General features: G+C 39.4%; 1 protein-coding gene across 1 annotated transcript in view; it reads right to left on the bottom strand.

Annotated features, from left to right (window-relative positions):
* Slf2 (SMC5/6 complex localization factor 2) overlaps positions 1-12,976 on the bottom strand; it is a 51,730-nt gene that overhangs the window by 17,031 nt on the left and 21,723 nt on the right. Inside the window, exons 10-13 of the mRNA XM_048439157.3 lie at positions 9,689-9,764; positions 7,806-7,947; positions 1,220-1,322; positions 602-778 (exon numbers count right to left, since the gene is read on the bottom strand). Coding sequence (XP_048295114.2) covers positions 602-778; positions 1,220-1,322; positions 7,806-7,947; positions 9,689-9,764 — 498 coding nt within the window. The remainder of the gene's footprint in view (positions 1-601; positions 779-1,219; positions 1,323-7,805; positions 7,948-9,688; positions 9,765-12,976) is intronic.

The raw sequence follows: 12,976 nt of genomic DNA on the forward strand, positions 1-12,976 counted from the left end.
TAACATCATGTCATTTATGCGCAAAGGTCATTTCAGAAAGACGTCTCATCCTTGAAGGCCTCAGATGACATCACTGCAGTTCAGCTGTGCCAATCGTGCCACTCTGGTCACCCTTTACCTTAATTTGCAACACTTGATTACAACCTGAAATGTCACTTTATGACATCTGCCTGAATTTCTTTACACAGCCTCTAACTGCATGAATGGTAGGTAAGACAGCCCAACAAGGGCAAAGGTACTGGCTTGCTAGAACCTTTAAAGGCTCAGACATAGTAAATCCCTAATAAATGTTGAGAAGACAGCTACTTTTAGAAAAAAAAAATCCAGTTAGTTTAAATAACAGAGTTCCAGCACATAGTGCCCTCCTCAGCTACTTTCATGGTTAAACTTCTTGAGCGCGGGAACTTTGAACTCTGAGTGCATACAGAACGTTATGCTCTACAACTCTTACACTCTATCTGTAGACTGGTCTCCTGCAGCCGCTGTGTAACTGAAGAGGACATTATTCTTTAACCTCCTACCTTACTCATTCATAAATGCTAGAATTACAGGTATGCATGGCCATCCTTGGCACAACACCTAAGTTTTTAAGAAATGTTACCTTTGTGTTCCAATCTCTGATGTTTTTCATAAGATTTATCAGGAGGCTTTGAAAGTCTACTAATGGAATCTGTTTCAGCTCTTTTTCCAGACTCATTTTAAATAGCATTAAAATTAACAACATTATTTCTCGATCTTGGTAGCCTTCTGGATGTATAGATGTACACAAGCCTAGAAACTGCCAGAAATGAACAAAGAAGAAAATTACCTCAAGAGTTTAAAGTATATTCTTGACAAAAGATCAGAAAATTAAAAGAAAAAAACCACACAGATAACAAGTATTAGAAGTCTAGAAAAGGTAAGAAATGCAACACAAATAGTAAAATGAAAGGATAAGTATTTCCTTCTCCATTTTCAGTATTATTAGTGATTGGATCCAGCCACTAAAATTATCTTCACACTGCAATTACTTCTTGGTCAATAAATTATACTGTAACACTTTAACAGTGAAATTCTCACTTGAAGTTTCCGTTTACTCTTAATATTAAAAGAAAAATGTATTTGCAATGGGAATATAATTGTTAAGACCTTTCACTTGAAAAGAAACTAGTGGAATTTTAAGCAACCACAAAACTGGTTTTGACTCTTTGCTAAAGATATATAATAAAGTCTTCCTTACCTTAACTACATTTAAAATGTTGGTTTCAGGAAGTGTTGAAAAAATGGGATTACAAGATGAATCTTCGCTTCCTCTTCCCCCCAGAGTTTTCTGTGTTTCCAAACTATTGAGAAGGGAAGAAAGCATGTATTTCAGAACCACTGAGAAAGCAGGACAGAATCAGGCATAAAGTACTCACTGTAGGAAACTCTGAACAACTACTTTCAGTCAGGGTCTCACTATGCTGCCCAGGCAAGTCCCAAACGTATACTCACCCCGCCTCGGCCTCCTGAGAAGCTGGGGTTACAGGTGCATGCCACTGTACCCAGCTTAGTTTTCATTTGAAATGGTTACTTTCCCTAATGCTTCTTGGGTCAGAAAACTACATAAGACAGGCTTGATAAAATAATAACGGACTCATGATAGTTAGAGGCCCTAAAGAACCTGCCAATATAACATAGAGAGGCTAAGGACATGGCTCCGTGCTATGCAAGCATGAAGACCTGAGTTCTAATCTCTAACAACCATGCACAACTCCAGGCATGGCTTTAAGTGTCTGAAATTCCATCATTGGGAGATAGAAACAGGAATATCCCAAGAGCTTACTAGCCAGTCGAAGTGAAGGGTTAGCTTCTATTTCAGTGAGAAGACCTTGCCTCAAGGCAATTGGGTGGGAAGTCAATTTAGGAAGAGACTCAAACTACTATTCTGGCCTTGCAGGGACGTGCATGCAGAGGAGTAGGTTTAGGCACACTTATGTATAAGCACCACATACAGATAATATACTCACAAACCAATTCTGAAAAAAAATGCATGAACTTGACTTTTTATTTTTAATTACATGTGTGTGTGTTTGTACACATGAGTGTAGTGCCAATGGAGGCCAGAGACAACATTACAGATTATGGGGAACTGAACTCAGGTCTTCTACAAGAGCAGTATGTGCTCTTAACCACTGAGCAATGTCTGCAGCTTCTGATTTTGACTTTTGAGACATTTTTACTTAAAAAAAAACAACAAAACCCCAACAATATTAATTTTGCAAAACCAAACCAACAAACCCCACGATGTATCAAGTGACTTGCCTTCCCAATTGTACTCTTTCAGCTACTTCCTCCTCCCACAGCTGCCATTGATTCTAGTCCTTCGTTCCACAAACATCTTACGTATAAAAAGCAAAGAGAACCCTGTGCTCTGAGAACATTTGGTCTTTGTTTACATGTACCAGTAAGAGCTCTTTACTGATGATAAGGTGTTCATGAAGACCACAGTAACTAACCTGTGATTAGGGGGTTAGAAATTAAGTTCCACCCAGAGGGTCTAGGAATCAAACTGATCATCAAATGGTCAATGGTTTCATCCACCATCCTTGTGAACCTTTATAGGAACTCTTTAAGTTGGACTGGAGAGATGGTTTGGTGGTTAAAAAAACACCTCCCCCCCATATTTTGATGTTTAGGTGGGAAACCCCACACATTTGGGTCAGAATAGAATGTCTTCAGCCTTTCACAATGGCCCTCTGTACCCACTTTACTATGAATAGTGGTAAACTATGTACCATTCTCCAGCTTCCTGTTTTTTTCTTAGTAATGGTACCTTGAAGATCCCTTCACACTCACATGTGGAATTCCTCTTTGTTCTTTTGATGGAGGCTCTTGCATGAGCATGATGGGGGCTTACTTCTGGGCAAGGCTGTTACTAGCGGTCATAGCAAAGTGTAAGATGATCATGCTTTCCTTGTAATCAGATACTGCATACAGCTGAAGGGGGCGGGGGTGGGGGGGAGGTTCTCATGAGTCTCCTGCAGGTAACCACCACAAATTTACAGATACAACAGTCAAGTCATGTCCAAAAGAAAGGATTTCATAGCACCATTCCCAACCTTCAACTTACACATGCTTTCTGTCCTCCCTTCTGTGATATATCTCCTGGGCTTTGGAGCAGTTTTTGTTTTTGAGATGATCTCACTCTGTAGTGTAGTCCAGACTAGCCTGGAACTATGTAGCCCAAGTTAGATTCTTAAGTCTCTTACATGCTAGGGTCACAAACATGAGGCACCACACTTCTTAAAAAAAAAAAAAAAGAAAGAAAAAAGAAAAAAGAAAGAAAGAAGACAGACCCTGGTCTACAGAGCAAGTTCCAGGACAGCCAGGGCCACACAGAGAAACCCTGTCTCGGGGGAAAAAAAAAAAAAAAGAACGGGGCAACTATAGCCATAGCTGGCCTAGAAATTACTATTTATCATATTTATCATAAGTGAGACTTGAACTCATAGCATTCCTCCTGCCTCAGCCTTCCAAGTGCTGGAATCACAGGTATGAGCCACCACACCTACCAGTTTTCTTCTTTTTCTAAGTAGCTCCTTAGTGGATCTTAGTCCCCCTCTCTGTATAACTTGTAGAAAATTACTTCATCTTTCTGTGCCAAGCTTGTAAAATGGGAGTGAATTACTAGTAATATTTGACTATGTCAAACCCTCAACTGTGTCTGCCACACAGTAATTACAGTATAAAGGCTCCCAATTATGATGCAATGATGTTAAAAAATACCAGGCAGATCAATTTGGTAGTGCTAAAGAATAAAACAGAAAATTAGTCAGAGGCTTGAAGACCTCAGTTTGAGCCTAGACTGAGGTAACATAGTGACCCTTGTCTCCAGAAGGGAGAAAAATAGGAAAAATAGAAAATAGGTAAGTAAAATTATAAACTCAACATGATATAAAATTACAGAGATTTCTTCTAATAGTGAAGAGTCTTACAGGAAGAAATACTAGGGAAAAAAGATGTTTGGTAGGCTAGGCATGGAGAGAGGACTAACTTAAGACTGATACCAGACATAAAAGGAAGACAACACTGGCGGGAGAATAGATGGGATATCAACTGCAAGCGGTAGACTGTCCTTACTGTGCCGGTCTTTGACTCCTCTGAGCACATGTCACTTCTTCACACTACATTTGATATTGCTCTCCAAACACACTACTTGCTTCTTCACACTGCTGTTGTGAGATATGTGATTACACCGTGTAAAGAAGTGTCACTGTGATTGGTTTTAAAAAAGGCTAAATGGTCACTAGCTAGGCAGGGAGGACAAGCAGAACTTCTGGGCAGAGAGAGAAAGCAGTAGGAGGAATTAAGGTGTGGAGGGTGACATCAGGAAACATGGAGAGGAAACAGGAGGTACCAGAGGGAAGAGAGGTAATGTCACATGATAGAACATAGATTATAAAACACATGGGTTAAGTTTTAAGAGCCAGTTAGAAAGAAGCCTAAGCTATAGGCTGAGCTTTCATAATCAAATAAGTCCCCATATCATTACTTGGGAGCTGGCTGGTGGGAAAGACTCTTTACATATGGTATCCAACATGGAGGCTCAAATATCCTAACAAAGGGCTTGAAAAAGCTAAGAAAAGTTATGCACAAGTAGCCTTGTCTCCCAGACAGCAGGGCTTGGCGGTTTGCAGAGGCACGACTACTAGCTGCTGCCGATGGGCTGGAGGCATTCACTAGTGCCGTGTGTCAGAGCCATGCACTTAGCTGAGCCAAAAGGTGGCTGACATGGCAGTTTAAGATTTGTCTCATGTAATCAGAAAATACTACAGGCGCTTACTAAAGCCAGGTCCTGACACAGAAAATCTCTAAAAAGGTACATGTTTAAAAATGTGCTTAGGTTGGGTGGTGGTTCTGCATGCCTTTAATCCCATCGCTTGGGATGCAGAGGCAGGTGGATCTCTGTGAGTTAGAGGCATGTCTGGTCTACATAATGAGTTCCAGGACGGCCAGAACACAGTAAAACCCTTTCTTGAGAAGCCAAAAATAAATAAAACAAAACAAAAAAAAAGTGTTTAGATGCTAAAGAAAGAAAATGGATACAGTCATAAAAAATAAATAATTTAAAAATAAAGTCTTTAAAGAGAGTATATAGGAATATAAAAGAAAAAAGTCACATAAAGATGGGAAATATACAGGGTGTCTGGATCCTGTATGGTGTTTTGTTGACTTTAATTTTTTTTTTTTTTTTTTGGTTTTTCCTGACAGGATTTCTCTGTAGCTTTGGAGCCTGTCCTGGAACTCCATCTGTAGATTACGCTGGCCTCAAACTCACTGAGATCCACCTGCCTCTGCCTCCCGAGTGCTGGGATTAAAGGTGTGCACCACCACTGCCCAGTGACTTTAAATTTTTTTATATGCTAATGAACAAAAAGCAATAGCTGCTGAGAGACACTGGATTATGAAAACTGCTAAATTAAACCAATCTACATGTTTTAATAATGTCTTAACTTCAGAATGGAGGTCAACAAAATGTGTTGCACTGGAGACAGGTTATGCCTTTGTTTCCATAAAAAACAAAAGTTATTGTTGTCTTCAAATTAATAAAGATCAGATTTTATTGGGGGAGACCATCTGAAAATCTTAGCTATAGACATGAAGAAAGAAACTAAGAAAGACTACAGGATAGAGGACGTATATGCTGATCCCTCTACTATGGGAACAGCTCTGAGACTGGATGAGACATGATAGATCTTGTTGGCTACAGAGACCTCATGACTTATTATTAGATGCCATCCTTTCACAACATGGAGACTTATAGTTTGATTATATAGTCCAAAAGATTTATAAAATTGACAGATGCCTTCTACCTGCTCAAACAGAACAGAAAATCATCTTTAGCTGACTTGTATACAATACACATGTCCATACTTGTGTTAATGTATGCGAAGTATACATATGTGTAACATATATGCATATACACATATATAACCTTTAAAAGTTTGAGGCTTTTCAAAAAAAAAAAAAAAAGGACCAAATACCAACGAGGACAAGGAGTCCAGGTGAGCCAACTTCTCAAAATGCCTGTTAGTTTCCTCAAAATTCTGTATCCAGATCTACTTCAAAGCTGCCAGTTGAGACGGTTGAGCCTCAAACACTACTCTAGCCAGGACTTCAGATTAAGCCCTACACTTTCTCATCACACAGAGAATAAACAAACAAAAAACACAGCTAACTCTCCCAGGACTTGATCACTTCCCAATTTTCTCAGATTCCCTAAGGATGCCATCATCTACAAACAACAGGAAACAGTCTACAGAATCCAACGCCCACATTCCCAAAAGGTAGGGTGGGTGGTCTTTGGTCATTCGGTGGATTATGAATGCTTATCATTGGTCATGGTCAGGAAAAAATCTGAACAAAGATTAGATTTAGGGATCTCAGAAGGGAAAAGGGGGGATATAGTATAGAAGTGATATAATAAAAGGATAGATTGTTAAGTCTACTTTTGAATTAAAAAATAACTGGTAGGGGGGCTGGAGAGATGGCTCAGTGGTTAAGAGCTTTGCCTGCTCTTCCAAAGGTCCTGAGTTCAATTCCCAGCAACTACACGTGCTCACAACCATCTGTAATGAGATTTGGTGCCCTCTTCTGGCCTGCAAGAATACATGCAGGCAGAATACTGAATACATAATAAATAAATAAATAAATCATAAATAAATAAAGAGAAAGACACTAAGATTTCAAAAAATAACTGGTAGTCTCAAATAGTTTACATCGGTATGGATTTTTGTATAGTGATACAAATTTAAGGTTTTTAAGACATCAGATACCTGAAGGTTATCGGCTTCTCTCTATAAATTTACTCCCCAGCATCCATACCAAACCTTTTGTCAGAGTCTCTCAGTTGATTCTTAGACCTTTATGCATACTCTGAATCATTTATCAAATTATTTTTTTATCAAGTTCTTTCCAAATTTTATGGTTTCCCCCTTCTTGTCTAACTGTTTGCTCAATAAATATGCATAATATTTTTAAAAAATTAAATTTATTGAAGGTGGGGTTAGGTATAGAGGTGGGTAGGTAGTGTGTGAGTTTGGGTGTAGGTGCCAAAACCCCAGGATAGAGGTCAGAGCACAAAATTACTCCCAAAAAGTAATTTTGGGAGTCAAATTACTTCTTTCTATCATGTGTCTCAAAGACAGAACTGAGGTGAAGTTATCTGGCTTGCATGGGAAGTGCTTTTACTTGATCAACCATCTTGCTGGCCTGGTAAAAACAATGTTAAATAATAATAAGACTTTAAAACTCTTTATACAGGAGTGTTTCTATTATTTCGCCATTAAAGAGATGACAAGTTTTAGATCAGGGCAGATATTAAGAATGTAAGTAGCTGGGTGGTGGTGGCACGAGCCTTTAATCCCAGCACTCTGGAGGCAGAGGAAAGCAGATCTCTGTGAGTTCAAGGCCAGTCTGGTCTAGTTCCAGGACAGGCTTCAAAGCTACACAGTCTCAAAAAACAAACAAACAAACAAAACCTTTAAAAAAAAGCAAGTATTTCCAGACTGATTTCAGCTTTGAATTTAAGTCAAGAGTGAATACATTAAATCAATAATTATAATGACGATGGAAGACATTAACAAATTCCTTTTAGAGCCCAGTGAGGTAGTGCTTGCCTTTAATTCCAGCACTGGGGAGGCAGAGACAGGTGAGTTTTGTTAGTTCAAGGCCAGCCAGCAGTTTTACATAGCTAACTCCAGGCCAGGCAGGGCTAGAGTAAGATACTGTCTCAAAAAAACCCAAAAGATCTTTTTGGTATTTACTATGAGAAGAAAACTTACATTAGATTGTCTTCATTAAAATCTGGCTGAAGAGTCTCCAGAGGAAACAACGATCCAAAGGCAATGCCCATGTTTAAAAACACAGCTGCTATGTCAGACAACGATGGGATCCAGGGCCAAACTGGTGAGTCACTGAAAGTATCTGGGTAAAACAAGAAATTATTTCAACTCAAAACACTCCTGCACAAAGGCACATTGCAAAGTGACAGTCTGTCTGTGACAGTCCTCCTGTGAAGCAGATGATTGCCATTTTTTCTTCTTTCACTCTTTTCCTTTTTTTTTTTTTTTTTTGGAGACAAGAATCTCACTATATAGCCTATGCTAGAATTCCAGGCATTTGTTACCATACTTGGCTCTTATGACAATGATTTCACAGAAATGACAGCTGCTAATGGCATGTTAACAAAATAGTTAAGGTACATCATAGACAGTATAACTCACCAAATCATGTGAACTAAATAATACAAAGGAAATACCTGAGTGATCCATCAGAGTGTAAGTCATATGCAAGTAACACATTTTGAAATGATTAGACACAACACTGGTTAAAATCCTAACTACCAGTAACACTGTAAGACTTTATCATATTCAATAGCTTTATGGTCTTTATCTCTCAAATAAGTGAGTGGCTGACTCACAATCCTTCTTGTATCAAAAGGGCTTTCAAAGGCAAGAAAGCGGCACACAATAGATGGTTTCAATCTGCCTTAGGCTACTATTAACACATACTGTTGTTTAATTCATAGGCAAACTAAAATCAATTGGTTAAATCTGAGCCTAGGGGTGTATGCTTGTAATCCTAGCACTCAGGTTGAGGAAGAAGGATCAAGAGTTCAAGGCCAGCCCAGGTTACAAAGTTAGTTTGAGATAGCCTCAGCTATATGAGACTGTGTCAAACAATAACAATAACAATAACTAAGCCTAAATAGTAATATTTTTTAATTGGGTGCTCTAACACATAGAAGAGTTTCCAAACATTTCTACTGATCCTATAAAATAATTCATGTATTAAGGATTGTCATCTGTATGATCTGGGATCTGTTTCCTCAAAGAACATAGAAAGGGGGCTGGAGAGATGGCTCAGTTGTTAAGAGCATTGACTGCTCTTCCAAAGGTCCTGAGTTCAATTCCCAGCAACCACATGGTGGCTCACAACCATCTGTAATGAGGTCTGGTGCCCTTTTCTGGCCTGCAGGCAGACACACAGACAGAATATTGCATACATAATAAATAAATAAATATTTTTAAAAAGCCATAGAAAATCAGACACTTGTTTTTGACTGGTATTTCATTTCTTCCTTTCTTCTTCTTTTTTTTTTTTAAACAAAGATGTGTGATGGGCTGGAGAGATGGCTCAGTGGTTAAGAGCATTGCCTGCTCTTCCAAAGGTCCTGAGTTCAATTCCCAGCAACCACATAGTGGTTCACAACCATCTGAAATGAGATCTGATGCCCTCTTCTGGCCTGAAGGCAGACACACAGACAGAATATTGTGTACATAATAAATAAATAAATATTTAAAAAAAGATGTGTGATTATGGGGGCTGGAGGATGGTTCAGAGGTTAAGAGCACTAATTGCTTTTCCAGAGGACCTAGGTTCAATTTCCAGCATCCACAACGGCAGCTCATAACTAGAATTCTAGTCCCAAGGGACCCAACACCCATGGCAAAACACCAATGCACATAAAATAAAAATAAATAAATTTACAAAAAAAAACAATTTCAGAGCTAGGACTATAGGTCAGGTGGAGTGCCTGTTTAGCATTCATGAGGCTCCACATTTAATCTCCAGGATCAGCAAAAATCAAAACAAACAAAAACACAATTCTAACATTAAGCAACTGTAATAAGCAACAGCACATACTACAAATTTATGTACTCACCATTTCTAATGGTTATTTCCATCAATGTACTTAAAATCTGTACCGACACAATACAATTTGTGTGAACTGACATCATCTGTCAAAAACATAACCAAGTGTTAGAAAGGAAACATGAGTTTAGTATTTGCTAGGCTCATATAAAGCTACTTTAAGTCTGGTGATACAGAGAATGTTCTTAATCCTAGCTCCTTAGGAGGATAAGGCAGAAAAATTGTGAATATGAGTTTAGCCTGGGCAAAGCAGTGACATCCCACTTCCAAAATAGTTTCATGTGCACTTAACACAACAACTTAAGAAGGGTTTTCATTTTATGGATAAACAATACTTCACTAATGGGTTATATATTCATTAATAGAGCCATAGGAGGTAGAACCAAACACAGGTCTAGTCTCAGGTCAGGCCTCTTTCCATTCTAACAGGCCACCTGAACTCCGGTGTTTGCTTTTTAGTTTTACAACTTCTACTTGTAATTAGGTAAATAGCATTTGAAACTAGAAGTCACTTTTCTGTATGTAGCACCACTCCAAACGAAACATAAAGGAGGGTTGGGAAGATGACTCAGCTGTTGAAGTGTTGGTGAACAAGTGTGAGGACCTGAGTACACACCTAAAACCCAAGTACGGGGCTGGAGAGATGGCTCAGAGGTTAAGAGCACTGGCTGTTCTTCCAGAGGTTCTGCGTTCAATTCCCAGCAACCACATGATGGCTCACAACCATCTGTAATGAGATCTGGTGCCCTCTTCTGGCGGGCAGGGATACATGCAGACAGAACACTGTATACACCATTAATTAAAAAAAAAAAACAAAAAACAAAAAACAAAACCCAAGTACGGCTGGGTATGGTAGTGAACCTCTTTAGTTCCAGAATTTGGGAGGCAAAGGCAGGCAGATCTCTCCTGAGTTTGAAGCCAGATTGGTCTATATAGAGCAGCAGTCCATACTATCTAGGGCTAAGTAGTAAGACCTCATCTCAAAATACAAACGAATACAAGCATAGTGTTATACATTTGTTTTTTTTGTTTTATATTTTATTTGTTACTTTTATGTGTATGCCTGCTTTGCTTGTCTGTCTGTGGACCACATACATACAGTTCCCATGGAGGCCAAAGGAGGGCATCAGATCCCCCGGGACTGGAGTTTAGATAGTTGTGTGCTACCATGTAGGTGCTGGAAATTTAATCTAGGTCCTATAGAAGAGCAGCTGCTGCTCTTAACCACAGAGCCATTCTCTCCAGCAGGGTGGCATGCATTCGTAAATTCCCAGCTTTGGGAAATCGAGACACAAGAATCCGGGAGCTTGCTGGTCAACCCAGTCTAGCCATTAAGTGAGCTCCAGATTCAGTACAAAACTCTGTCTCAAAAATAAAATGGAGAGCAACTAAGGATAACCATGTCAACTCCTAGCCAACACATGAGTGCATGTGTGTGCACACACACACACACCCTTTAACTCCCACTCCCAAACCATAAAGACACTGCTCCTAAGAAGATCATAGGTAAAAATCACACAGGGCTGGAAGATAGTTTAGTTGGTAAAATGTTTCCTGTGCAAGAAGAGGACCTGAGGTCAATTGCCAGAACCTATGTTTCTCTAAAACAAACAAACAAACAAACAAACAAACAAACAAAAAAACAAAAAATATCTAATCATGCTAGTGAGGCAGAGAGGTGAATTCCTGGGGCTTGCTGGATGTGGTGATTTAAACGAAAATGGCCCTTATAGGCTCATAGGGAGTGCCACTATTAAGAGGTGTGGCCTTGATGGAGAAACTGCTGGGTATGGGCTTTGAGGTTTAAGAAGCTCAAGCCAGGCCCAGTGTCACTCTCCTCCCGCTGCCTGCTGATTCAGACATAGAATTCTCAGCTCCTTCAACCTGTGTGGCCACATTTCCCATCATGATGATAATGGGTTAAAGTTCTAAACTATAAGTTAGCCTCAATTAAATATTTTCCTTTATAAGAGTTGCTGTGGTCATGGTGCCTCACCACAGCAATAAAACCCTAACGAAGACATTAGCCATGTAGTCTAGCCTATACAATGTAGTCTAGCCTATACAGCAAGTCCAGGCCAATAAGAGACCCTTTTCCTCAAAGAATCAAGTGGGTGGTGCTTAAGAAAAAACATCCAAGGTTGACCCCTGACCTCTACATTTAAGCACAGACATGGGAAAATCAAATTACAAATTAGTTATCAAAGTTAAAAATAAACTCATACATTTTTAATTAGGGAGAGGACTTGAATCTGAATCTTAAGTAGCCCCAGATGTACCTATGTATTTTAGCTATGTATCTAAAACTGACTTTAACTCTTGATCCTTTTGTTTCTATCTCCTAAGTGCTAGTTGTATGGGTGGCACTACCATACCTAGTTACTCTCTAACTGTTCTTTATAAGGAAGAAAGGACTTTTCTTGGCTTAGGGTTTTAGGGGATCACCCTACCGCAGTAGAGAAGAGACAGGAGAGGTGTATGCTCACACTGCACCTACACTCATGAAACAGCATTCACTAATAATTCATTTTTGAAACAGGGTCTCATGTTGCTCAGGCTCAAATAAGCCTAAAGAGAGACCATAGGGTCTCTCACTGAACCTGGAGTGCACTATTTCTCCTAGATTGGAGTCAGCAACTTCCCTTCCCTGTTTGACTGGCCCCTGCCCTCTCCATGGCACTGCTGGAATTACAATGTGCACAGTTTTTATGTGACTGCTGGGATTTGAACTTATGTTCTCATGATTGTGAAGGAAGCATTTTACCTACTAAGCCATCTCCCCAGGCCCAACTAAGGCACCTTTAAGAAGATGTTCAGTTGTCATCAGAGACACAGGAAGAACAGTAACTAGGTATTAGCTGCCTTCAAGGAAAGGACAGCTGGGTAGTGGTGACTCATGCCTTTAAACCCCTGTTCATGGGAGGCAGAGGCAGTTGGATCACTGAGATCAAGGCTATCATGGTCTACAGAGCAAGTTCCAGAAGCCAGGGCTACACAGAGAAAACCTGTCTCGAAAAACTAAAAAAACCAAAACCAAAAACTTTATTTATTTATTTTTTAAGATTTATTTATTTATCATGTATACAGTATTCTGCTTACATTCATGCTTGCAGGCCAGAAGAGGGCACCAGGTCTCATTACAGATGGTTGTGAGCCACCATGTGGTTTCTGGGAATTGAACTCAGGACCTTTGGACAAGCTCTTAACCACTGAGCCATCTCTCCAGCCCCAAAACAAAAACTTTATTAATCACCTTCCATTAAAAAAAATAAATAAAATCCTTCTTTCTTATATTTTC

This window comes from Myodes glareolus, chromosome 7 (genome assembly GCF_982192425.1).
Source record: "Myodes glareolus chromosome 7, mMyoGla1.1, whole genome shotgun sequence".
Taxonomy (NCBI): Eukaryota; Metazoa; Chordata; class Mammalia; order Rodentia; family Cricetidae; genus Myodes; species Myodes glareolus.